Here is a 27,699-nt window from a genome sequence, read left to right on the forward strand (position 1 = left end):
TGCTCCAGGGTACTAAACTGTGGTTACGACAATGCTCACCTGCCTGGAGCTATGAGGAGATGATGAGGAGAGGGGGGGGGAGGTAGAGGGATAGACAGGTGGAAGGAGAGAGAGGGGGGAGGTAGAGGATAGACAGGTGGGAAGGAGAGAGAGGGGAGGTAGAGGGATAGACAGGTGGAAGGAGAGAGAGGAGAGAGAGAGAAGGGGGAGGTAGGAGGGATAGACAGGTGGAAGGAGAGAGAGAGAGAGAGAGAGAGGGGGAGGTAGGTGGTAGTGGAGAGAAAAGTAGGAGACGGGATAAAAGAAGAGATATAACAACAGAGGCGGGAGACTAACTCAAGGAGGAAGGAGGGAGGAGGCGTATGACTGCAGGGGGGATGAGTGTTGTTGACTGGCTCGACTACACCTTGGATTCTCAAACTTTCGTGTGTGTGTGTGTGTGTAATCCTCCAAATGGTGATGTCCTTAGACTACCAATGGCGGTGATGTAACTTTAAACGTAATTTCGATTGTCATTTGTGTCGACGTTTTAGCATCAGGAGACCACTACGACGTGACTTTGAGGGAGACGAGACACCCAAGTTTAGTTCACCTGATGATTTAACAATAAGACGGAGTTTCAATATAATTTCAATGTCAAACTTTACATAAATCTCAAGGGGAAAAATATTGCGAAAGCCGAGGAACACATAACACTAAGTTCTGCCACCCTCTTCAAGGTCACCTCTGTCAGCCTGTCATGACGATTTCCTGTGATGGTGTCGGAGTTGATAGGAGTGAGTGTGGGGTGAGATAGATGGGGAATGAGAATGTTGAAGGAGAGAGAGAGACTGCAACATTTAAAACAATTAATAATTATAAGAGAGAGAGAGAGAGAGAGAGAGAGAGAGAGAGAGAGAGAGAGAGAGAGAGAGAGAGTATGAATGTAAAACAAGTTCATCCACATCCATATGAGGAGTGGTAATTGCACTGGCTCCAAGAACTGGTGAGGTCAGGTTAAGTTTGGTTACGTGTGGTTTGGTTAAGTTTGATTCAGTTATGTGTGGTTAGATCAGGTTAAATTTGGTTATGTATGGTTAGGATTGGTTTGGTTAGGTTAGGTTAGGTTTGGTTAGGTGTGGTTAGGTACAAGACTGCTACAGAAGAGGGTAGTGTGAGAAAGGCGGGTGGGCGGGTTGTAGTAATAAAAATAAATGTTATTACAGCTTCAGTGGGTTGTTAATGGTTGTGAATTCATCCTGCAGGCTAAGAGGTTTTAGTAGGACAGCCAGCCAAGCAGGTCACACCATAATCAAGAAGGTTGTAGAGTGAATAGGTAGGCAGGCAGGTAGATCGGAAAATAAGCAGGTAAGTTGTAGGATGTGCAAGCAGGCATGATTGTAAGATAGGCGGGCAGGCAGGCTGGTTGTAAGGTATGGAAGAAAGAGGGCAAGCAGGCAGACAACCAGGCATATCGTCGAGTAAGCAGAGAGGTACCTATAGTCAAACTTGTAGCAGGAAGACACACGGTTACACCCAGCAGGTAGAGGGCAGGAGTGCAGCTTGCCCGGGACGTTCACTGTGTCAACAAGAGAAATCGTGACCGCCCGAGGCCCACAACACCAAGACCTACATAGCCACGCCACTCTAGCTCTCTACACGCTACCTCCTATTTCTCCCACACGTGTCTTTTATCTCTTGACACTCCTGATCGATATTCCTAAAGGTATCGTGGTTGTTTTTAACGCAATTTCGATGTTATTTTTGCTGTATTGTTTTGCGGTTTGGTTTCACGAGTATACGGTTAATGCGTCCTAACACTCCCGATTAATAAAGTGAACGTGCTAACATTTGAGAAACTGCGTCCAGAATTAAAACCACAACAACAACAATAACAACAATAGGCACAATAATAATAACAACAACTCTAGATTTTCTTTAAAAGCCAAATCTTCCGTGTTCATAAGTGTATACCTTAAAGGGCAGGAACGGAAGTAGAACCAACAATACCCCTTATGGAACACCAGCTGCTACTTCCTGGTGACGACACTTGGGGATGATGCAGCCAAGAATGATGGCATTATGAAGGCTGAATCTACGGTTCTACCTTGTTTTTTGTTTGTATTTGTTTGTCTTTGTTTTTTGTTCTTTTAGGGCGAATCGTTAGTAAAGTCTGACGAGTATTTGTCGACAGTAGCACTTGCATGATACTTTAAACCAGTGAGTGTACAGAAATAAACCTGATAAATAGTCGATAATTTATTAATACCCTCTAGAGGGTTTTGTGTGCATCGAGAACTAAAGTCTTTAAGCGAGTGAATTTAACTAATGCATAAAACAAAAAAAATAAAGGTTAAGAAACGCATATATATCTCTCTCTCTCTCTCTATCTCCCTCTCTCATTATATCCATCGCTCTCTCATCCAGTAAGTATAGAGTTGAATCGGCAGCAGCAGCAGGCAGTTCAGGGTCATTATAATTCTAGAGTGAACAATACGTTTATCGTGTGGTGGGCGGCCACAAAAGACCCGTCCCTTTAAGACAAGATCTTTGCGTCATGGTAAAGGTCACTTTGAGACGATCATTCCTGGCGCAGTGTTTATCGCGGACTATGAAATCGATGAACAATAAGTTGAATACAGGGCTAGACGCATAAACACACACACACACACACACACACACACACACACACACACACACACACACACGCACGCACGCACGCACGCACGCACGCACACACACACACACACACGCACACATGGGACAAAACCTGCTGAAAAGCGAAACATTTTCAGAACTTGAACATCCAGACCGTTATGTAATGAACCAGTGTTCCAGAAGTACCTGCTCCTGAGACAGTCATATGAGACAACCTTCCTGCAGTACATACAAACATAAAAAAAATATATCAACAAAGACCACAAACGCTGCCAGCCAACGACTGCAGCGTTCACCTTGAGGCGGCTGTGACTTTGTTCAAGAAGTGACTACATAAAACTCTTTGTTGGTTGGTAGGTTAACATCTGTGACCACAGTAATGACACACAGTGGAGGGGAGCCGTGTACCGAGGCCGTGTATACATATGAAGGACATACACATATATACATGGGAAGATCATATATATATATATATATATATATATATATATATATATATATATATATATATATATATATATATATATATATATATATATATATATATATATATATATATATATATATATATATATATATCCCCCCTTCTTATCCGTCCCTCCTCCTCCCACCCCACCCATTTCATCCTGTATCCTCCGATGCCCAAGTCATTGCAGGGCGTCCTATCAAAGGGCTGTGTACAGGACAACGACAACAGTTTGAGTACCGGGATGTCTCGTCCACGGAGTTAATAAAATGTCTTCTCCATAGAGTGCCAGTATAAGATGGCTCTGAAATAGGATAATTACTAAAAGAATATAGTGCCAAGCCTCCAACCATGAAGTGACCAGCGGACGAGGAGACGTTGGCTTTAGATGGCAGTTGTTAAGACGCTTTCTTCTAGGAACTATTGAGTGATCACCACAGGAAAGTACACTGTGTCGCAGACGATGCACACTCACTCGCTCTCACACCATGACGAGGTACTTCTCCTCTTTCTGTTATTACTTTTTTTGATCGAGTCGTTTTAGAAAATAAAGTACTTGGTGGCTTCGTTATTTACTATAATGAATACCTCGCAAAAAAAAAACCGTAGCTAACTTTTACGGCATTATCAGTCATGTCCAGAATTCAGGGTCAAGTCAGGTGTTAACATGATGTAGTGAGAGAGGGAGACATAAACGAGATAAGAATAGACTCTCGACCTTACTAAGCGGGAGTCTCGAGTCTTTCATCTCCCTGTGCCTCAGCTTGGCCTCTGTCTCACCAACATCCAGAAACAATTTGATGAGTCTCCACATACAAGACCATCATCAACCATATAGGAGGACTGTGGGGATCTGTGGCGACTCACTTCTTCAGCCATTACTCGGGCCACTCAGAAGTATACACGATATAGGTAATAAACAAATACATAAACACAAGTAATTTACCATCTACTACAAGCACAGTGAAAACACCTAGACACAGTTACCCACAAGAGTCCTGGCGCCTCTCCTCCTGAACTACGAACCCCGAGATTCAGACTCATGAATCCGAAGCATTTTTGGACAGAATAAGACATCAGCGTCTTCGGATTCACGAGTCAGAATCTCGGGGTTCGTGGTTCAGGAGGAGAGGCGCCAGGACTCTTGTGGTTGACTGTACCTGCCGCATCTATTCTCGTGTGGTTCACTGACCTAAAGAATCTTGCCCAGGTAGTTACACGCCACTTGTAACTCTACAGGGGAGGCACGGCTTCCAGTTGAACTTCTGACGATGTTTCCCTGAAGTAAAGAAAATTGGAATTAGAATTAGTATTTTTCTACAGGTCCTTAAATGTGTTGAAAAATAATATTACAAATGATAATGTTTATTTTATTGACACACAAACATTACCTTATCATCTCTTCCCATATTCATTCCCTTTATACTGTATCTCATTTACACATCTACGGCGGCCTTAATCTATGACAAGGATTAACATGGCAGCGAGTGGTAATGAAAGCGCTGGTAAATATATTATCTAAACACTGCGTTGTTGTCACTGGAACACCCAATGAGTGTTTAACCTAGCCTAACCTAAAATAACTTAACCTAACCTAACTTAAGCTAACCAAACCAAACCAAGCCTACTAGTGGCTGTATTTTTCTTTCGGTAATTTATCAAGGAGTATTAATGTTGTTTCTTCAAGAGATATATAACAATAAAGATGCAAATAGAGTTAAACTTGTTATTACCAAAGTTTTCGTGGAATTAAGGGTTTTTCGTTAAAATCTTCAAACATTTAGCTGTAGGTAAAAAACAAATTCTAAATGTGTGAAGAAATATTGTATAAAAAAAATTGTGATGCCATCCACAAAACCTTTATATTAAGTTTAAACCATCTATTGCATGGTAGAGTTAACATAGTAAACATAGGTTATAATTACATGGATGCTTAAATACGAGAGAGAGAGAGAGAGAGAGAGAGAGAGAGAGAGAGAGAGATATGAGGGAGCACGGAATTATGTAATAACTAGGTTTTATGCTCAGTGCTTCATTCATAACTAGGCTTCATGCTCAACGGTTCATTGCTTCATTCATAACTAGACTTCAAGCTCAGCGGTTCATTGCTTCATTCATAGCCTACGCTTCATGCTTGGTGCTTCATTCTTAATTAGACTTCACGCTCAGTGCTTCATTCATTACTTGGCGTCATGCTCGGTGCTTCATTACTTCATTCTCAACTAGGTTTCACGCTCGGTGCTTCACTGGTTCATACACAAGTAGCGGGAAATAAAGAAAAAAAAAGACTTGTCCTTCTCTTAACACACATACACACACACACACACACACAGGTCGTGGAATTAGTGAAAACAATTAAAAACTTCTAAAATAAATAAATAAAACACATCAGCGTAAAAAACATTATATCTTCCCCATCTTATTTTAGTGAGCAACACAGTCATGCACAGGTTTGAGAGACGCATTACAACTATGGTAAGGTATAACTATTTATAATTAACTGACAAAAATATACATTCATAGCGTCACAAACAGGAAATTGGTTAATCAGTCAGTGGTGTACTTTAGTCGGGTGCTGGTGTAGTGGTGTACATTAGTCAGGTGTGTTGGTGTAGTGGTGTACATTGTTCAGGTGTGTTGGTGTAGTGGTGTACATTGTTCAGGTGTGTTGGTGTAGTGGTGTACATTGTTCAGGTGTGTTGGTGTAGTGGTGTACATTGTTCAGGTGTGTTGGTGTAGTGGTGTACATTGTTCAGGTGTGTTGGTGTAGTGGTGTACATTGTTCAGGTGTGTTGGTGTAGTGGTGTACATTGTTCAGGTGTGTTGGTGTAGTGGTGTACATTGTTCAGGTGTGTTGGTGTAGTGGTGTACATTGTTCAGGTGTGTTGGTGTAGTGGTGTACATTGTTCTGTGTGTTGGTGTAGTGGTGTACATTGTTCAGGTGTGTTGGTGTAGTGGTGTACATTGTTCAGGTGTGTTGGTGTAGTGGTGTACATTGTTCAGGTGTGTTGGTGTAGTGGTGTACATTGTTCAGGTGTGTTGGTGTAGTGGTGTACATTGTTCAGGTGTGTTGGTGTAGTGGTGTACATTGTTCAGGTGTGTTGGTGTAGTGGTGTACATTGTTCAGGTGTGTTGGTGTAGTGGTGTACATTGTTCAGGTGTGTTGGTGTAGTGGTGTACATTGTTCAGGTGTGTTGGTGTAGTGGTGTACATTGTTCAGGTGTGTTGGTGTAGTGGTGTACATTGTTCAGGTGTGTTGGTGTAGTGGTGTACATTGTTCAGGTGTGTTGGTGGTGTAGTGGGTGTGGTGTAGTGGTGTACATTAGTCAGGTGTGTTGGTGTAGTGGTGTACATTGTTCAGGTGTGTTGGTGTAGTGGTGTACATTGTTCAGGTGTGTTGGTGTAGTGGTGTTCATTGTTCAGGTGTGTTGGTGTAGTGGTGTACATTGTTCAGGTGTGTTGGTGTAGTGGTGTACATTGTTCAGGTGTGTTAATGTAGTGGTGTACAGGAGGTAATGGATTTCCCAGGCTGTCACATGTCCCGCCACTAACCCCTGTGTAACCCCTTGTGTATAGGGTCGCGTCTGAGACAAATAAAATAATCTGTAGGGAAATGGAAGGGATTAATGAAGGGATTAACCATCACTACCTAACAATTATTGGCAACGGTGTTACTTTAAAATATCATAACATACCTGCCTCGTGTATCGCTGAACTCCGAGTGTGACTGACATTAACACTAGGTAATAAAAAGCCATAGGAATTTGTCCAGTTACACAAGTTATATACCTGTTCTTAGATTTCCCAGTAGAAAACTCGTAAATACTAGTCCACTATGATAGCGGCTAGTATAGTGACCAAAGAAACTCAAAAAAAGAAAAAATTCCTAGTTTCTCCTCCGTTGGTGGTTGAGGTAATGACGGCAGTTCCAAGTATTAATCACTCTTCCGCTTACACGGCCAGACACCAATCTTCCCTTGTCCCTCCCACCTGCAACTAGTTACCACCAACAGATTAATTTTAATTTTCTATCTTTTACTTTCCGCTTTGTTTCTAAAATAATAACTCGATTTACATAAGTTACGTATACTAGAGGATGTGTGTGAAGTGCCTGAAATGACAGCTAATGATATTAGTGAAGTTTATGTATGTTATGGCGAGGGAATAAAAAAAAAAAGGGTAACCTTGAGGAAGTTGTGTCTGCCGCGTGTACGGCTCATGGCGAATTTGGTTTCGTGTTAATAATGTGTCTCTTCTTTATATTTCGGTCATTCTTCGCAGTTACAACAAACATTTCAGGAGCTTTACACGTCACTGTGACACCCACTACAACTTAATAAACAATGATCAACACCGATAACCGGGCGACTTCAACCCAGGGAAACCCAGGATAGACGGGGAGGTCCGACACACTAGCTCCGCCCAGAGCCCCCTCTCTCCTCCCCCCTTCCAACAACTATAAAAACCACTGCCTTGCCGTACATGACACCAGTTCTCTTCCCAGCTACGCGACAGAAAGGTGGGCTTAAGCATTACAGATTGTCTATGTCACGAAAGTTTTTATGTACTTAGAAATTATTATGTTAATATCAACATTTCGTGGTGAATATTTCAGTTATACATTTTAACAAGTGGTGTTCTTGCATCATAATAAGCATTTAGCTCTCGTAACCTAGATGAATTCTGCCTTGATTGAAATAGTTTATAGTCGTGAGGGATAGTAGCCCAGGTTTAATGACTTTATTACGCTGTAATAAATTCAACAAATTTAACTTCTGCGGTGAAGGGTGTCATCGGATAAGTAAATTTTGCAACCTTTTTCGGTAATTCTAGTGTTATAAATAGAGCCAAACAGCTGTTAAGGAATAATGGGTTTGATCTGCCACGCCCACACCTGTCATATTCATGTTAACAAATGACTCAAACTTCAAGAAAGTAAACTAGTAATGGGTTGTGAATTATCCAACGCAAGTGATGGTTTTAGTGACGGGTTAAAGAATAAGGTCAACTGTCCGTTCTTTGAAGAGGCGAGTGGGTGATCACATGTTCATCAAACTTAATAACCGGTTGGGTGTTGGCCTAAGGAAAGAACAATTACCTGTGTTTGTTAAATTTTTGAAAACACAAGTGCAGGGTGAAGGTATGGGGGCTGGGTTAAGCTGCCTAACCCCTGCTACCCCCGTCATGCACCGCCACTACACCTTTGGTCCTATACGTGTTGGTTGAAGCTTGATTTTTATAAATACCTTTATCATTATATTAGTACTTAAAGATGCTCTCTAATTCTGACTAAAATTTATACTATTTTTATGTGAAGCCTTTTCATTTTTGTTTTGATTGAATGTAACTTATACGACATAAGCTATACCACACTGTATGGTATAATGGTAATTCGCTAAGAAAATCTTGGGTATTTAGGTTTAGCAACGCGCAACCGTTGAACTCTTGAGTTTAAAAATATTGTTTCCTGTTTGGCGGCAGATGAGAGCTGGCAAGGTGGTGTCCATACTGGTGGTGCTGGTGGCTGGGACGGTCTGGGCTGGGCCTCAGTACCCTGGCGTGAGCGGCGGAGGAGCTTCCGTGGATCAGCCGCAGCAGCAGCAGGTGGGACAGGGCGAGTTCTGGTGGCAGCAAGATGGTGTCTTCATTGACGATGTATGAATGACTCGCTTTCGCTTTTTTTTTTATAAACATAATTGTGGCTCTTCGCGTTTATAAGCATTGCTAATTATTTGGTGAAAAATTTAATTGTGCTTGGCCTATTAATTATTCGCTTACTGTACCAGTGACAATGGGAGTGAGTAACCAGCGTGTTTTACAGGGTACTGCAGGAGGGTCGGAGACGGAACTGATCACCAGCTTCACTCCCTCGCAGTCCCCTGACTGTTCTGAGGTTAGTACAGCTAACTCTACCTTCTATAAGTTCCTATAACTGTTGGGGATAAGTGACGCAGTAGTGCTGATAACAAAGTTTCCAATGATTCTGCAGACATCACCACCAGGCACTGTACTAGAAGCCTTGCATTCTGTTTTTCAGTATCACGGCTGTGTACAGTGGGAGCTGTGTGTGGACGGCATCATCAACACCGATGGTATTGGTCTGCTGAATGCTCGTACACCTGAGCAGGTGCCAGAAGATGTGAGTAATGATCCTAGCTTTTCCAAATTCCTATTTATAACTCGATCCCAATTAATTTTGTTCTGTAACTTCATTAAAAAAAAACACCTATGACTTTCATCTTAACCAGAACACGGCAGTTACGTGCCCAGGCATAGGGAAGATCTGCTGCCGTATCCCCGACCACATCCTACAACAACAAAGCAGGGGAGACGGCGACGGTACTGGCATTGTAGAAGTGGTTTCTGGCGGTGGAGGAGTTGATGGTGGACAACAAAGTGGGGGACAAGTTGACGCTGGTCTGATCTCGTACTGCGCCGAACAGCAGGATTGCGTGCCCACTTACCTTTGCCATGACGGAGAGATTAACACCTCCGGCGTGGGCCTTATCAACCCACGCATCCGACCTGTCACGGTAAGTGTTTGAGACAATATAGATGTACAGTACGTGTAGCTTGTGGTGTGTTATGTCCGTGTACTGTTGTGCTATTTCAATGTTGGTCTGCTGTAGCTGCTTATCAGACGAGGCCAAAATAACGGACGTATATTTTTTTCTGGAAATAGTTCTTGGGGGAGCAAATTTAAATTTAATTTGTCAACAGTGCACTAACCCTGACTACCCGACGGTTCCGGCTGTGTGCTGTAATTTGCCGTCGTGTTCGTCGGGTGACTTATGCCTCCCTCACGACACCTGTGAGGGCACTCTCGTCACCGACCACAGAGGCAAATACAAGGTTAGGACGCTGCTTCTTGTGGTGCATTTTTTTCTTATTCTTCCCCGCTTGTTTCTATCTCTTGCTGGTTACTACCAGGAAAAAAAACCCGGATAAGATCCTGACTCACAGGGGGCAGTACTCCATCACTATGTAAATAGTCGCTGGACCCCCTGGGTCTTATGTTTCATGAGGTACTTGCAAATCCTTTAGAACTGTTATTTTGCATAGAAACCTATAACAATTGCATTACTCGTGTACGAGACTCTGTACTGACAATGAAAGAACTTTAATTAAACTTAAAATGACTATTATACGTATCTGTTGTGTGCAGGATTGCTTCTTGGAGCCAGGCGCTGAAGCTGGTGTGTGCTGTACCCCGCCTGTCCCCGCGCCTCTGCAGACGTGCCCCGGAACACGAGTGTGTGTCCCCAACCATGTGTGCACTGCCCAGGGCTCCATCAACACCGATGGCGTTGGCATCATCGACCAGAGGATGCTTCACGTAGGTGCTGGAGGCTCTAGTTGGTGTCCTGGGGGCGTTAGTGTGCGTTGGCAGATTAATAATTATTAGACTGATATGATTAGAGTATTGTGTGTTATAGTACTTTGCCACAACCCTTTAATCCATAACAAGATGCATCCACAATTATTTTACATGGAACTTGAGCTCGAACAGTTTAACTTATTAGACTTGGATTATGGTGGACATTTGGTCTTCTCAACATGATGACTTGGTGATAGTGAGAAACCATCGTGGTAGACTATACTCTGGAGGAGAGAGATTAAGCAGGTTTATAATGAAGGTTTTGAACGTACAATAAACAAATATAGAAAGCCCATCCATGATTGTCGGTAACATCTTATAAATATATTAAGAGATAGTTCAGGGTTATGAAGACTGTCAGGAGTACATTGGCCCCCTCCCCCTCCATCTTCCCAGACATGCATCCTAGACGATGCCGGTACAACAGGTGTGTGCTGTCAGCCTCCCCCACCCCTGGAGGTGTGCCCAGGAGGCGACAGCCAGGTGTGTGTCCATGAGGATACCTGTCTTGGCGTTATTACCCTCAACCCATACAACGAGTACCAGGTGAGTGTTTACTAGTACAAGATAACTTGCCTGCAAAATATTACCGTTGTTTTTAGTCTATGAAGTTGTAAGAGAGATAATGGTGTACAGAAGCTTAACCATAACTTTTGCAACCTGTTCATTATCCTACATTGGCGGGAACCCACAACTGTTTAGTGTTCCTCCATAAATTTACTAAAATTATATCGCCAACATAACGCAGATAATACACTATACACAGTTGCTCATTGTTTACTACAGAAGATAAGCCTTTTTATTGTAGTCTGAGAAAGGAGACGCGCACAGTCGACTCGTATAAAAGTTATTAATGTAAAAATACCAGCACATGAATATTTAACATGTTGAATTTAGTGAATAATATTAGTGAAGTATGTAGATTAAAGGCAGAAATCTTCCACGGAAAGACTATACACTCACTCGTCTGTATATATACCGCTACATGAAATGGTTAACAAATATTTATAAAAAGCAACATTGTCAATATGATCTATTTTGTCAACAGACCTGCTATTTAGACTCGAGCTTAAGTGTGGCAGGCGTGTGTTGTACACCCCCACTGCCCCTCACCACTTGCTCCGCCGACGGCAGCCAAGTCTGTGTTGAACAAGGCACTTGTCTTGGTATTATTGCTGTCGACGCTAATAAGGAAAACCAGGTAAGTTCTGTGTGTGGTTTTATTTGAAAGAGTTACTGTTAATGTAAACATTCATAAAATAAATTTTTAGACATTGTATAAACAAATATTTATTTTTGTGTAGGCATGTTACTTGGGAACCGACGGTGCTGTAGGTGAGTGTTGCGTGCCCCCCGAGCCCGTCAGCACCTGCCCCGGAGTTGGAGAGTCCTGCCTGGTGTCTGATCTTTGCTACTACCATCCCGACTTGGCGGCTGTAAACCTTGACTCTCCCTCCAACGTGGTAAGCGATCACTTTCACCACCAACTCTTCATCCTTACTTAAGATACCCATAAGGAGAGTTATTTGACTCTCAATGCTATTAGCCTCTTGCTGATCTGTAGATGAGATAACACTATCTTCCGGTTTTTCTTATTTTTTAAAGGTGACTAAAACTGAATCGAAGATTTTTCTCGACTACATAATTATGAATAGTTGGTATACCTGACTGGGAAGCACGATTCATCCGAGACGAGAAGCTGTCTACACATGAAGTGTATCATGGTTCGAAACATCCCGAAGTGGTTAATATGATGAATTATAGATTTGTCATGATAAACGGACAAGGATAGCTTGAAAACTCTGGGTTGGTTCAAACGTTTCTCGAAGAACGTGACGGACGAAGGCTGGAGTGTTCCGCTATCCATTCATAAAAACTAGAAAGACAGTTTTGTCGCTGACTGTCCCTCCTAATACAACCTACGTTTGAGATTGTACAAGTTCTAAAATGTAATGGATTAATGAATAAACGGAACTTGATAACAAATTAAATTTTACTCTAATTAGTTTGTTGGTTAAAAAATAGCGTTTTGTTAAAAAGGAATATACATGTATAGTTCCGAACATATTTCGGAGAATAGATCCATTACATTGAAAATAAGTTAAATGTACAGTATGTCCTAAATATTTAAACCATTTCTTGAATGTGTGAATAACTTACTGTCGTTAAATATTGCCACAATTCACGTATCGCAGCAAACTGTCTAGAGGAAAAGTACTTTATTTAATCTTGTGCAGATAATCACGATGAAAAAAGCTGCAGTGAAATTTATCTCAATTCATGTATTGTTAAGTGTCTCGGAATTACGGGTTCACATAACTGTAGAATAACTGAAAACAATGTTCCTTTTCGGTAAAAGAACCAGGTGTCAAATGTCTAACTAGTTTCTCTTTCTCTCTCTCTCCAGCCATGCTACGTGAACCCCAACATCGTGGGCGTGTGCTGCCACACTGCTCCGCCGCCTCCCGTGCCTATCCTGGACGTTTGCCCTAGTAATTCTGTATGTCTGCCGGAGATCCTCTGTCAGGGAGAAATCCTCGACAGTACATCCAACTACGTCCCCTACGGCAATGAAGGCGTCTGGTCAGAGTGTCTCCTCAGTGGTAGTGGACTCTCGGTTCCCGGAGTCTGTTGTCGTAACCCAACAGTACCGCCAGTAGATCCAACTCTACCTGCTGCAGAAAAGTGCGGAGTCCGCAACTACGCACTAGACACTCGTATAAAAAACAATGACCTCCTCTACTACCAAGCAGAGTTTGCAGAGTTCCCCTGGCAGGCCATTATCTTCTTCACCAACTTCACCTACAAGTGTGGAGCTTCACTGATAGGCGACCGCTGGTTGCTCACTGCTGCTCATTGTGTTAATGGATTTACTCCAGGTGACCTACGCGTGAGGCTGGGCGAGTATCAGGTTGACAGATATGATGAAGTACTCAATTACTTCGACACATTGGTAAAATACATTGAGATACACCCACTTTTCAATCCCGATAACTTGCACCATGACATTGCTCTGATAGAACTGACCGAGCCTATAAAATTCCAGTATCACATAAACACAATATGTCTTCCCAACTATGACCAAATAACCCCCCAGGGGACCCGGTGCTATGCTACGGGTTGGGGTAAGGATGCATTTGACGGCGGTCAGTACCAAGTGATCCTGAAGAAGGTTGAAGTACCAGCAGTAGAGTTTAACACCTGCCAGAATCTGCTACGCAAGACCCGCTTGGGCCGCTATTTCATCCTGGATAAGTCGTTCATGTGTGCTGGAGGCGAGGAGAATAAGGACGCTTGTGAGGGTGATGGAGGAGGACCTTTAGCCTGCCAGGATCCCGTTACTGGCAATTACTACATCGCCGGTATCACTGCCTGGGGCATCGGCTGCGGCCAGAAGGATGTGCCCGGTGTGTATGTGGATGTGGAGTTCTTCCGAGAATGGATAGATGGTGTCGTTGGTCAACAACAACCGCAGCAGGAGCAGAACCAGGCTTCGTATGGCGGGTAGTGAAACCGTTACTGATCTTGCTGTTTGTAATGTTCTTCCTTCCCTGATGCATTATGTCTATTTATAATATTAGGAACCTTATTACAATGTAATACTCGAAAATATAGTCTGTGATATACTGTATCTTTTATTTGTTTTTTTAAATAAATGGATTATCTGAGAATCTGTTGGGTACATTGGACCGTAATATTTACTGCCACCCTTACATACGTCATGTGAATAGTTGAAGTCTGCTAACTAGAAACTAGTTTGTTCAAGCAAAAACTTCCTAATTAAATGATGTAACTGCGAAAACATAACCTTAGGCAGAGTAACTTACTTTGAAGTAATCTAGTGCTAAATATGAATTATCGTCCATGGGAAAAGCTACAATAAGAATTGCCTGACAAGTTGGGTTAAGTGATGTGGGATACAAATGTTGATGTCGGCGTATGAGCTACAGTACTCCATTACATCTGGAAAAACCGCCGCCTTTCACACCATGATAATAGTGAGCTAAAACGTTAAGATTGCCGGGTGTAAAGGCTGTGATAGGAAGAATATATTGTAAACAAATATTTAAAGTCCTGGAACAATTGCATTTAAATCCTTGACCAGCATGTTCGCTTAAGTATGTGAAAAGAACCCCTCCCCTACCCCCCGTTTTTTTCTATAATTCCATTAAAGGGGATTTATTATAAATTCTTCCTGCAAGTTGGACGTCCAAATCTAGAAACTTAATCAGAATTTCATTAATTTTCTGCTGGACTAGAAGTGTTGCTCTTCTTATTAGACCTAAAGAGTCGCTAAAAGGTCGTTGTTACTAGCCTCCCTTCTCATGCATTGGGGTGTCCGCCTCGCTCCTTCGGGTGTCTGCTTCTTCCAACCTGACTTGAAAACCTCTTGAAGATACAGAATCTTACGTTCTTTTTAACCAATAGTGAAATATCGTCCAGGAAGTTTTCTTATTCGTGTGGTGTGAGAATATCCTTACTCCAAACTGCAAGACGGTTCACACCTTTGATGACAACTGAAATTTGGTTGGGATATATAGGTATAAAACGGTGGAAATTGTATAGAATACTTATACTTAACTCATTTACCCGACCTGGTCGTTGGTGCAGGATCATCACGAGACTTTTTAGAATTATAAAAGTTCAAAGGTCATAGACATCATGGTTCAGATGTTATAGAAAGTTCCAGTAATGAGGAGAGGGCCCAGGCTACTGGACCATCAAGCTCATCAGGCAGGCAGCCGGCTGATATGCTGTAGTCCCCACAGCTTAAAACCTTGCATAATAATCTTCAAAATGACATATGCTTTTTATTTCTTATAACCAATTATGAATCACAACATTAAGAAAGGTATGGAAAATTATTGTGTAATAATGTTTACACAATAATTTAACACCTTTCTTAATGTTGTTGATTCATTTCGATAATGAACAGAGAAAACGAAATTACAGTATATGAATAACCACATATCGGGGCTTAGTTTGTGGTCAATAATATAAGAGTAAACGCCTTGTTCAAAACATTATTTAGGAGCTCAAGTATTGTGTTCCAGAACAAGATTCACTTAATATGCCGGCAGCCGGAGTAACTTGAATACGTTATTTATGTATCCAGTAAAATTTCAACTTTTCGTCAGAGGAGCAGAACCTGTGGTGACTCATGACCAGGTATGGTGACTCAAGACCAGGTATGGTGACTCATGACCAGTTATAGTGACTCATGACCAGGTACGATGACTCAAGATGCCTCCAATTACCCAGGACAAGACTCACACTTCGGCAAATCTATAAAAAAAAAAAGACCAGAAGAGCATAAACATAACGATAAACAGTCAAACGTGAATATCTTAATTTACATATTAAACTTATATTTTTGCCTACGTCACTGTCACTCACCACGTGCAGGGTCTCCCAAAAAGATTATCCAAATTTTAAATGTTTATATATTTCACATCCTGCGGGTTTTTTTTGTACGATAACTCCATATTTGTATATTTACTTCATAAATATTGATTCTAAATAGATAATATATCTCACTTTGGGAACTCAAAGCTCATACGTGTTTGTGGGGTAACAGAAGCGAATAACTCTCTCGCTCGTGACGTACTGTATTAACAAGCTATTAGGAGAGGTTTTGAGGTGGCCTTTGATACTACCTTAAATATGCAGCTAATAATTATTGAACCCATTGTAAACGAGGCGTGTCTCTGTGCTGACTAAAATCGTCTGGCTTTAAAAGTGGCTTCCCTCAGTGAAGGGGTGAACTGTGTAGTAAGACTAACATCCGCGTTATGATTTTACTGTTAGTTTGGCACACTGACTCATAGAACAGTTCAGCCTGCAATCTGTTTAGCCTTTCTATAGATCCTGCACTGATATGTTTTACAGTGGCTTATTTGACAAAAAATATATAAAAAATACAATGACATGTTTTATTGTGATATATATCTGATTAATTATACATAAGCATTTAGATGCTGCTTTACTTCTCAAACAAACAATAGAACTTTAAAATCCTTGAAAGCCATATCAAGATGTCAAAACCTTCCTCTACACCTACAGTACTGCGTGACTGCCTGGTACAACAACGAGCTAACGAGCGAGTGGGGTGGCACTAGGCTATGGTGGTATAGTGTCCTGTTGTGGGGTGGGTGGCACGAGGCTATGGTGTAGTGTCCTGTTGTGGGGTGGGTGGCACGAGGCTATGGTGGTATAGTGTCCTGTTGTGGGGTGGGTGGCACGAGGCTATGGTGGTATAGTGTCCTGTGGTGGGGTGGGTGGCACGAGGCTATGGTATAGTGTCCTGTTGTGTGGGTGGCACGAGGCTATGGTGGTGAGGCTATGGTGGTATAGTGTCCTGTGAGGTGGTGGGTGGCACGAGGCTATGGTGGTATAGTGTCCTGTTGGTGGGGTGACACGAGGCTATGGTGGTATAGTGTCCTGTTGTGGGGTGGGTGGTACGAGGTTACAGTGGTATAGTGTCCTGTGTGGGGGTGGGTGGCACGAGCCTATGGTGATATAGTGTCCTTTGGGGGTTTGGTGGTACAAGGTTATAGTGGTATAGTGTCCTGTGGGGGTTGGGTGGCACGAGGTTATAGTGGTATAGTGTCCTGTGGGGGTTGGGTACAACGAGGTTACAGTGGTATAGTGTCCTGTGGGGGTTGGGTGGTACGAGGTTACAGTGGTATAGTGTCCTGTGTGGGGGTGGGGTCAACATGTTGTAAATGCTTGAGATAAATGTGAAACTCCTCTCAGTCTACCTCCTTTACCTTGACATGGATATATAAAAGGCAGACCCCAGCAGTAGACATGGCAGTTCTCCTCATACCTACACATCTGAAAGGTGGGCAAGATTCTCTGTCAAATAGTTTTACTGACCACGAACGTTTCCTAACATATTAAAGCCAGTGTCTGTTGGTCTCTTAGTCTTAACAGTGAATATTTACAATGAATATATAAAAAATGTAGTGCCGTTCTTTATCATAGTAAGGGATTAGATCACTGTGTGTTTGTCTGGAGTTAGATGTATACAGGTGATGTTGTGAGGGTGTGTTAGTGTCCGTGTGGCTGTTGTGAGGGTGTGTTAGTGTCCGTGTGGCTGTTGTGAGGGTGTGTTAGTGTCCGTGTGGCTGTTGTGAGGGTGTGTTAGTGTCCGTGTGGCTGTTGTGAGGTGTGTTAGTGTCCGTGTGGCTGTTGTGAGGGTGTGTTAGTGTCCGTGTGGCTGTTGTGAGGTGTGTTAGTGTCCGTGTCTGTTGTTGTGTTAGTGTCCGTGTGTCTGTTGTGAGGGTGTGTTAGTGTCCGTGTGGCTGTTGTTAACGCCTGACACCATTACAGTACCTGCGGAGTCAGTTTTAATCGTAATTTTACTACACATAACAACCCATTCTACCTATAGTCTCATGGACAAGTTAGTTGATGAGCTTTCTCTATTTTTTTATCATGTGAGTGTGTGTGAGTGTGTGTGAGTGTGTGTGATGTAGTGAAAGCGTGGTGTCGTTGGTGTGCTTGTATCATAGGATAAATTCAGGGCGGGCAGAGATTATTATATAAGACAAGACCTAAAGATTAGACACCCTAACGCTATCTGGGGGCTAAGTTAGGTTTGATCTTATGTTGATATATACTGGGAGTTTATCTCTGGTCATTAACATCACAAAAATGAGTTAGCAATATTAACTCGGCAAATGGCTCAGAATGTTGAAAAAAAAAAAAAGGCCCTGACGGATGTAGGTTAAATGTAAAAGTGACTTGTCAGGGTCACAGCGAGCGAAGGTCCATCACTGGGAGAAAATAAACCCAGAGTAAATAAACGAAAGTTGACAAATAAAAAAAACAAATCTCTGTGGGAGGCAGCAGGAGGTAGGGAGGCTGTGGGTTTCTGGTGCTGCTCGCCTCTCACTCCCCTCCCCTGAACGCTTACTGGCTTTGAATTAGTAATTTTTATTATATATATTACTTTGATTATATGCTGGAATACTGTTCATATTTTCAATCAGTATGACGATACGCAATTTTATACATGTCAATACCGGATCTTCGTAGAAAAGCTTTATTGAGAAATGTTTCCCAGCTAATATGTCAGCGCAGTTAGTTCCAGGCCCATACATAAATTTAGAAATATCAGCAGCTGTCTTCGTTACCTTTGTTAAGTGAGTAATTCTACACATAAAAGTGGCATTATTTCACTTATTGCCACTAAACGAATCTCGGAAATTTTATAATTGATCTGGTAATTTTGACAATTCTAAGACACTTTTTACTTTTTACCTTGATTTTTATAGTAAATCTCTATATTCTGAGATGGGAGGGGTTTTATCTCAGACACTATTGATTTGCGCCAGAAGAGCCAAAATCGTTCATAACATATCCAAAACCATCGAAAAAACATAGTTTCGACTTCGATTTCGTACAGTGGCAACAAGTGATAATTTACCATAAAGGTGGTTAATAATAATTTATATTTTATAACCCCCCAAAAAAAATATTAAAACAAATCTGGTAACTGTATCCCTAAGACAATCACACAGTTCATAACAAATACATTATTAGACTGTATGACCTCGGAGATTCATCGATGCGGACGAATAGTTTCTACAAGGATGTGAACTCTTATTAAAAAAAAAAAAGAATAAATTATATCAATTCTCATATAAGGCTCAAGTAAGCTTCGGTTATGATCACAAAAAATATATATATATATATATATATATATATATATATATATATATATATATATATATATATATATATATATATATATATATATATATATATATATATATATTTTTTTTTTTTTTTAATGCACAGTCCTAAACTTAATCTTTAATATTATGTGTGGCAGATGAGGACTGGCAAGGTGTTGTACATAGTGGCAGTGATAGCGGTTGTGATGCCCCGGGCCTCACACCAACAGCAGGTGAGACACAGCGAGTCTTGGTTGTTACAAGGTTATCTTTTTTCATACATATATTAATATTTTGATATGTCTTAGCGTTCTGATCCATGTTTTATTATATAATTTACATCGAAAATACTTTTATGTATAATCTAATGCTTATTTGAGAGCTTCACCAATTACCGACAGTAACCAACATGTTTTTCAGGGTGCTGTGGGAGTGCTGCCGGCCCAGTCAGGCTGTCCCCAGGTTAGTGTTCTTTTTTAACTGTGTATTCGAGCGGAATTTATTAGTAGTAAGTAGAGCGATAGTAGAAGTGAATCACTTTACGGCTGTGTATAGCGTCGATTGGAAAGAAAGGAGGAATTGAAAAAAAAATCAATAATAAAAGAAGGAAGTGTGTCAAGTAGAGTTTGGTGCAAGACTTTATCAACTGATTCAGAAATATCAGAAACAACAACATTTATTAAAGTTATAAATAGCACAGTTGTAAAAGCCTGACGCACACCAGCTTCAGTACAATATAAAAAATAATCAGTATATGTTTGCATATATAATCACTCGTTATTTAATTAATCAGTTTTCAGAAGCATTAATTCACTCGTTTAAATAATCACTCTTTCCAACTCGGTATTTTATCAGTCACATTCATTGGTTGTTTATACACTGTACTACTGTGGCTGTAGTTTGCCATCTATTCGCTTGTTCTCAAATTGATCACCCTCAAAGTGTTGTGAAAATTAGAAGGCTGATGCGGGTAATATTTCAGTCAGGCAAGAATAACACAAGGACACAGCTTATATAAAACAAGGGAAATAAATAAAGCACAATAAGCGACTAGAATTTGCTGGCACAACTTTTAATAGGCTACACGGATTCTTCATCTGTCCTTATTCCCCGTGTATCTCTTATATTTTATACTTATTTCTATAGAAAGTAAGGGTGAGCTTCTCACCTAGTGAACCTGCTCACCTAGTGTATGACAACACAGCCATAAAGCACACCTGACACAAGTAAGATGATGGAGACGGTTTCCAATCCAGACGACTGACTTTGTTTACCCATATTTTCCTTCTTTCTGGGTTTGGAGGAAATCTGTACAGTTTAAATCCCTTCTCCGATCTATTAGTACATCCGATGGCACATCAGCACGGCATTACACATTACACACTAGGCCTATGTCCACTTCCAACTAGAAACAGGAATATGATTTGTGTGACTACAGGTCAACCTGAACGGAAGGGCTCGGTGGCGTCCAGTAGCCACCTTTTCTATTTAAACATGGGACCGCTTATGTCGCTACTCTCAGTATGTAGGGAGATTGATGGTGAGAGGTGTTGAAGACACCTGACATTAGGATGCGTGATCTTGAAGAGATACTGCAGATGCTGAATACCCACAGGGTTTTAAAAATACACAATAGCACTTTTTCCGCCACCTTTCCCATCTTCTGTCGTTTTTTTCCACAAGGTCAGTCTGCGTTTCATTGAGACGAAACGTGGCCAATTTCCTTGATCAGGTCAAGATCTATACTCGACAATGAAGATATCTATATAAAATAAATATCGAGCCACGTAGAATAATTAAACTAAATATTAAAATTATTATGTATCGATTTTTATACTGATTTTGATATTCGTAAATACTTCTGGTATGTTTGTTTACACTTGACGAACACAGAAATTTGGACATACTTCCTAGCCCCAATTGGTCCCTGATCACCTAGCAGTAAAGTAAGTACAGTCACCCAAAAAAGTCGTGTCGCCTCTCATCCTGAACCACGAACCCCGAGATTCAGACTCTTAAATCCGAAGCATTTATGGAAAGACTACATGTAACGTATCAGTGTCTACTGCCTCGGGTTCACGAGTCTGAATCTCGGGGTTAGTGGTTCAGGAAGAGAGGTGACAGGACTTTTTTGGGTGACTGTACCTGTTGTAAATCGAAAGTTGCGAATTCGTATTCAGGGAAAGTTGCTGGAACCTTCAATAACTTGATGACAAAAACGATTGACTCTTCAGGCTTCTACTCCCTTGACCCTTCAGGCTTCTACGCCTGAAGGCAAGCATGAACTTAGCATGCTTCCCTGTTGGGCGCTGTAAACGCTTCTGCGCTTCACCTTACACAGGATGTAGGGGGATGCCCCCCCCCCCAAAAAAAAAAGACAGGCGCTCTAGTTCTCTATGCTCAGAAAAATGACAATCTTTAGAAAATTTATGCAAGAAAATTACAGAAAAGGTGCTAGTGTGACGCAGTAATAACGTCATAACAATAACAAAACATGTCAAGGTTTTGGGAGATGAGAGAGAGAAGCCTATAGCTAAAAAAAACATCGTGAATTTTCACCTAAATATGACAATGTGTGTAATGCCTTACAAGTGCTGGTAGCAACATGAAGTTTTCTATGATTCTGTAGTTAATCAACAATTACAGAAAAGTTAATTACATATATACATAATATATTCCCCAGCATCATGAATGTGTAGACCGGAATTTGTGTTTGAACGGCAAGGTCATCACGGATGGGAGTGGCTTGCTGGACGTTCGTATAACTTCCTCGGTGCTCCTTGGAGTGAGTAGTATTCTTCGTTTTTACAGAAATGTTTTCTGGTGACTTGACTACTGATACAATTTCTTCACCAAAACCACGCGAGAGTTATTATATTCAACATCTCCCACAGACAGTACAACATTGCTTAGAACCACACAAGGTCTGCTGCAGCGTCCCCGGCACCGTGGATCCAAATCGTCACCCTGTTGGTGGTATCGCGGGAAGCACAGGCGTGACAACCTCGACATTCTGTAATGAAGGACATGACTGCGTGCCCACATATCTCTGCCATGACGGAGAGCTAAACACCTCTGGAATTGGCATCTTGAATCCGCGCAATAGACCTACCTCTGTGACTGTGAGTGTTTTGAGATATATCTAGCGATGTTTTACGTGTGAATAATAGTCAATTCATATTGTGATGTATGGTGATCAAAATCTAACTTCACAATAAATTTTTTTCATAGATATTTTATATACAGAACTAGCAAAAACGCATTCGCTAGGCCACGGTAGGATGCCACCCACCGGGAGGCTCCACATTGTCTCACTGTTCAGTCTCCAAAACTTCTTCTTCCACCAATAGTTATCATTAACGGTGTATGTAAGTTCCACCATGTTTTTCACTACAACAGTACAGCAAAGTATATTTTTTTAGCATTAAACTGTTATTATTTTATTGTCTAATCATCACTACATATAACACCACCCATCATCACTACATATAACAACACCCATCATCACTACATATAACACCATCCATCATCACTACAGATCGGTAAAGTAGTTTCCGAGATTCTCGTGCGGACACACAGACAGACTTCTTTGTTTTATATATATATAGATTCTTAGGTTACTTATCTCCATAATTTTTCAACAGTGTATTAACCCTGACTACCCGTCGGTGGCGGCTAAATGCTGCAAATTACCGTCGTGTACGCCGGGTGACGTGTGTCTTCCTCACGGCACCTGTGACGGCACTCTTGTCACCGATCACAGCGGCAAATTGAAGGTCAGGACCCCCGCGCTGTGTGCAATATATGTGTTCCGTTATTTTTTGCGAAATCGGTTATTTTACAAAATTACCGCAATGCATATTGGTAATTTTGCAAAATACGTTAGACAACCTAAACTAACCTAACCCTATGGTTAGGTTAAGTGAGAGGTTAGGTTAGGTTAGGATGGTTCGTTTAGATTGATACACAGTTAAGTGGTCCTGTTCTTTTTTTTTTAACTTTCATTGGAGTCATTCGTCCTAACTTGGAGTGCTGCTCTCATATCTGGGGTGGCTCTTCTACTGTCCATCTGTTAGATAGGGTGAAATCAAAGTCATTTCGTCTTATTAACTCTCCTCCTTTAGTCGACAATCTTTCTTCCCTTTCTCTTCGCCGCAATGTTGCTTTACTCTCTCTCTTTTACAGGGACTTTAACGGGCAATGTTCGGTGGATTTGGCATCCTGTGTACCGCCGGCAAGGCCGTGGGCTCGTAACACACGTCTTGCCCATGGTGCCCACCGTTTCTCTGTGGATGTCGGTCACACTAGAATAACCCATTATAGTACCTCCTTCTTTCCTCACACAGCCAAACTCTCGAATACTCTGCCTTCTTCTGTGCTTCCATACTTATACAATCTGTCTCACTTTAAAAAGCTGGTTTTCCAGCATCTTCGTGGGCCCCCTAGGCCCCGTTGTGGGTCGTTCGACCTGTGCCCGGGTGGGCTAATTCCCGTAAAAAAAAATAAAAAAAATAAAATAAAATAAAGTAAATAAATATTAATAATAATTGCATGTCGGAAATTTTGCACAATAGCCGATTTCGCAAAAAAGTAATATATATATATATATATATATATATATATATATATATATATATATATATATATATATATATATATATATATATATATATATATATATATATATATATATATATATACACTGTATATGCTTACTCTATGAATACCGCCATTAATCATTATAAGCCTAGATTTTCCATTGGCCAAGGATCAATCAATGATCGCTTCAATTTGCATTGTAACACGTATCTGTTGTTGTGTGCAGGATTGCTTCTTGGAACCGAACGCTCCAGCTGGTGTGTGCTGTACCCCGCACGTCCCCGCGCCTCTGCAGACGTGCCCCGGAACACGAGTGTGTGTCCCCAACCATCAGTGCACCGCCCAGGGCACCATCAACATCGCTGGCACTAGCATCTTGGACGTGGGGCTACATCACGTAGGTGCTGGAGGCTCTTGTTGGTGTAGGGGAGAACAACGTCGTTAGTGTAGGAGGGAGCATTGTTGGTGTGGATAGGGCGACTGGCAAGAAAGTAGCTTTTTTCACGTTGTCTCTTGTTGGACTTAAGTGAATGCCTTCTTGTAGGATGAAGTCTAAAATTCTCGTAAACTTGTGAGAATAAGCCATACAGTCAAGACCTAAAAGAGAAACATTGTGGTCGAATGAAGGTTGGATGATGGTTGTCAACAGTTCGTTGAAACCTCCGCCTGGTGGGTCAGGGGCGGCGTTGTCAGGGGCGGAGTTGTACCAAGGATTGCTGGACAATAAATAACAGAATCCTTGGTTGCACTCATTTCAATTTATCTGTTTAAAATTTTCATGCCATTAATTTACTAAATTTAATGTTTTACACACATTTTCAGGGTATTTAATGTGTACTTTTGAATACTGCTACAGCACTTTGTTGGCCATTGAATGGTCCATTGATGCATACTACTCACCACTACCATACACCATTACAAACTCTTCCAAATAAAGAATATGAATGAACTCTCTGTCATCATGACGTAAGCTTGTTTAACATATGGTGCTTTCAGAGAGGAAAGAAACTCCATCTTCATAAGTGCTGTCTACATTACTTTTACTTTTATCCTCTTCGCCACTGATCGGCTCGTTAGCCGCTTGAGCCGTCGGTCACGTCTCTATAACGTATGACTCCATAATGTATCTGGTCTTGAATGAACTCATACTCGGTGTCGCCACAACATTCTCAGGCAGATTGTTCCAAGATTTTACAATTCACACTCTGAAAACATTTGCCGTCACAATTTTCGGAATTTTTAGCTTCTTCGACCCCTAATTGAGCGGGCATCCGCCAGCTCCAGGTATGAACTCTAGATTGAGTACTACCCTCTGAGATGTTTATAAATTCAATTAAGTCATCCCTTGTCCGCCTATTGTATAAGTTAGGCAACTGCAGGCGTTCTAATCGCCCTAGGTAACTGACAGTCTCTAGGCATATCTCGGGGACCAGACAGTGACAGTATTTCAAACGGGGAAGCACCTCGCCCTTGAAGAGCGTTACGAGGTATATAGATATCTGAACGACCTACCTATGAGGCCCATTAGCTTAGATGCTTAATTCACCTTCTCACAATGGCCCGAGAACTAGTTCGTTGTCAACATACACACCCAGGTCCTTTTCACATTCGTTCTCTGCTAATGCTGTTTCTTCGTCCCGTTGGGACATGTGATAGCCTCCTTTCTGTTGGTACGACCTGGGTGTATCCTCTTACACTTTGTGACATTGAATCTTAACAGCCATTTCTTCTACCACTCCTGGCCACCACTACAAAACTTATACCCCCAGTTTAGGCAATAATGACTGAAAAAATTAATAAAGTCTCATAGAGTACGCAGCAATAATAATAAATCTACAAGTATGTGAGATGAATAGCTAGACCTAGAGTATAGGAAGATAGTCAGGAAATTTCTGATATTTGTTTAGTGGCAAGTGTAAGACATGAGCAAATATAAAAGAAGTTCACTCTCTAATAAAACTATTATCTGTGTAGAGATGCTACTTAGAGGGAGGTGGCGAGTTGGTGGGTGTATGCTGTGCCCCCCCACCGCCTGTTCTCATCTGCCCCGGGGGGGAGACCTGCCTGGTGTCTGATCTCTGCTACTACGAAGGCAACACCGCTTCTTCCTCCAACTCGGTAAGTGTTCACTCTCACCACAACAGCTCAAGATAACTGTTGCTAGTTGACACTACAGTGCTCGCCAGTTATAAGACATTAGAATATAAGATATACAGTATGTTGAACTAAAGATATTTTAAAAATGAAGTAGATTGAGAAAAAATAGATTAATAAATAGCTAAGCATTATCATGTGTGGGGTTGTCACTGACTACATTATTATGGCAATAATTAAAAAGATCAAACTATCTTTATCTGTAAAGTTGATGAATATCCTGTGAATGCAAAACTACATTTGTAATTAAGGAAGTAGATATTACGTATCGTAATTTGGAAAACGGATCTTTCTTCAGAATGGAATGTTGACTTACAGTAAATGGTGAGCAGATAATTTCTTATTATGTTATAAAAACATTATAATAAAATCCGTTTGTCATTTCATATTGAAAGTGGAGTATTCCAGAATTATGGATTCATAACGGTATAATTACCGATTTTTTGCCTTATCAGTAAAAACAAAAACAAAATTCTACAGTTGATAATTATATACTGTAATAAGATTGTCTCTCCAGCCATGCTACGTGAACCCCAACATAGTGGGCGCGTGCTGCTACCCTGCTCCGCCGCCTCCCGTGCCTGTCCTGGACACCTGCCCTAGCAATTCTGTGTGTCTGCCGGAGATCCTCTGCCAGGGAGAAATCCTCGACAGTGCCTCCAACTACGTCCCCTACGGCAGCAATGGTGTCTGGTCAGAGTGTCTCCTCAGCGGTAGTGGACTCTCGGTTCCCGGAGTCTGTTGTCGTAACCCAACAGTACCATTGCCACATCCAACTCTACCTGCTGCAGATAAATGTGGTACCCGCAACTACGCACTAGACACTCGTATAAAAAACAATGACCTCCTCTACTACCAAGCAGAGTTTGCAGAGTTCCCCTGGCAGGCCATCATCTTCTTCACCAACTTCACCTACAAGTGTGGAGCTTCACTGATAGGCGACCGCTGGTTGCTCACTGCTGCTCATTGTGTTAATGGATTCACTCCAGGGGACCTACGCGTGAGGCTGGGCGAGTATCAGGTTGACAGATATGATGAAAAACTCAATTACTTCGACACATTGGTAAAATACATTGAGATACACCCACTTTTCAATCCCAAAAACTTGCACAATGACATTGCTCTGATAGAACTGACTGAGCCTATAAAATACCAGTATCACATAAACACAATATGTCTTCCAAACTTAGGACAAATAGCCCCTCATGGGACCCGGTGCTATGCTACGGGTTGGGGTAAGGATGCATTTGACGGAGGTCAGTACCAAGTGATCCTGAAGAAAGTTGAAGTGCCAACGGTCGATCAAGCCAAATGCCAGCATCTGCTACGCGGGACCCGCTTGGGCTCCTTTTTCATCCTGGATAAGTCGTTCATGTGTGCTGGAGGCGAGGAGAATAAGGACGCTTGTGAGGGTGATGGAGGAGGACCTTTAGCTTGCCAGGATCCCGTTACTGGCACTTACTACATCGCCGGTATCACTGCCTGGGGCATCGGCTGTGGCCAGAAGGATGTGCCCGGTGTGTATGTGGATGTGCAGTTCTTCCGAGAATGGATAGATGGTATCATAGCCGCACGGCAACTACTGCACGGCAAGAAGTAAACCAGCCATTAGTTTTACACCCGTAGCACATAATCTTATTGCCATGATGTACAGTGCATTTTCCATGAGTAATATTACAGTAGGAGCATAATTATATGATATGATAAAAATAAGGTCCATGATATTTATCTTTCTAATAAATTTGTTAATTGAGAATCTTTCGGCTGCATTTAAACATAAT

General features: G+C 41.6%; 3 protein-coding genes across 9 annotated transcripts in view; 2 read left to right on the plus strand and 1 right to left on the minus strand.

The window, feature by feature from the left end:
- LOC121871092 (metallophosphoesterase 1-like) overlaps positions 1-7,406 on the minus strand; it is a 58,468-nt gene extending 51,062 nt beyond the window's left edge. For 2 of the 3 annotated variants that reach the window (XM_042373235.1, XM_042373234.1), the window contains exons 1-2: positions 6,799-7,061; positions 4,296-4,382 (exon numbers count right to left, since the gene is read on the minus strand). The gene's annotated coding sequence lies outside the window, so the exon portion shown is untranslated. Of the gene's footprint in view, positions 1-4,295; positions 4,383-6,798; positions 7,062-7,287 lie in introns of those variants that run through there. The other variant, XM_042373233.1, reaches the window with a different exon arrangement.
- Positions 7,407-7,477: 71 nt separating this feature from the next.
- On the plus strand, positions 7,478-27,674 carry LOC121871091. Of its 5 annotated transcripts, XM_042373226.1 has the most exons (12): positions 7,478-7,622; positions 8,585-8,758; positions 8,925-8,996; positions 9,141-9,242; positions 9,352-9,636; positions 9,824-9,955; positions 10,269-10,439; positions 10,878-11,027; positions 11,530-11,682; positions 11,786-11,944; positions 12,889-13,236; positions 26,784-27,674. In XM_042373226.1, the coding sequence occupies exons 2-12, from the start codon at positions 8,585-8,587 to the stop codon at positions 27,516-27,518; spliced, it is 2,481 nt and encodes an 826-aa protein (XP_042229160.1). In that variant the 5' UTR covers positions 7,478-7,622; the 3' UTR covers positions 27,519-27,674. The 5 variants fall into 5 exon arrangements, with proteins under 5 accessions (XP_042229160.1, XP_042229163.1, XP_042229159.1 ...); XM_042373229.1 differs by lacking the exon at positions 12,889-13,236 and having other exon boundaries at positions 26,436-27,674; XM_042373225.1 differs by lacking the exon at positions 26,784-27,674 and having other exon boundaries at positions 7,481-7,622; positions 12,889-14,152.
- Positions 17,283-22,326, plus strand: LOC121871094. The gene is made up of 5 exons (XM_042373238.1): positions 17,283-17,325; positions 19,324-19,398; positions 19,586-19,627; positions 21,849-21,950; positions 22,060-22,326. The coding sequence occupies exons 2-5, from the start codon at positions 19,324-19,326 to the stop codon at positions 22,309-22,311; spliced, it is 471 nt and encodes a 156-aa protein (XP_042229172.1). The 5' UTR covers positions 17,283-17,325; the 3' UTR covers positions 22,312-22,326.
- Positions 27,675-27,699: the final 25 nt, after the last annotated feature.

The sequence above is a fragment of the Homarus americanus genome, unplaced genomic scaffold, assembly GCF_018991925.1.
Source record: "Homarus americanus isolate GMGI-L3 unplaced genomic scaffold, GMGI_Hamer_2.0 scaffold52512, whole genome shotgun sequence".
Taxonomy (NCBI): Eukaryota; Metazoa; Arthropoda; class Malacostraca; order Decapoda; family Nephropidae; genus Homarus; species Homarus americanus.

Excerpts from the sequence above, each read along its gene's own strand:
- LOC121871091 (XM_042373225.1), top strand. The coding sequence starts at position 8,585 with ATGAGAGCTGGCAAGGTGGTGTCCATACTGGTGGTGCTGGTGGCTGGG. Across the intron at positions 9,243-9,351 it reads CTGAGCAGGTGCCAGAAGAT|AACACGGCAGTTACGTGCCC; the intron begins GTGAGTAATGAT and ends CATCTTAACCAG. Across the intron at positions 9,956-10,268 it reads ACCACAGAGGCAAATACAAG|GATTGCTTCTTGGAGCCAGG; the intron begins GTTAGGACGCTG and ends TGTTGTGTGCAG.
- LOC121871094 (XM_042373238.1), top strand. The coding sequence starts at position 19,324 with ATGAGGACTGGCAAGGTGTTGTACATAGTGGCAGTGATAGCGGTTGTG. Across the intron at positions 19,399-19,585 it reads GGGCCTCACACCAACAGCAG|GGTGCTGTGGGAGTGCTGCC; the intron begins GTGAGACACAGC and ends CATGTTTTTCAG. Across the intron at positions 21,951-22,059 it reads CTTCCTCGGTGCTCCTTGGA|ACAGTACAACATTGCTTAGA; the intron begins GTGAGTAGTATT and ends CATCTCCCACAG.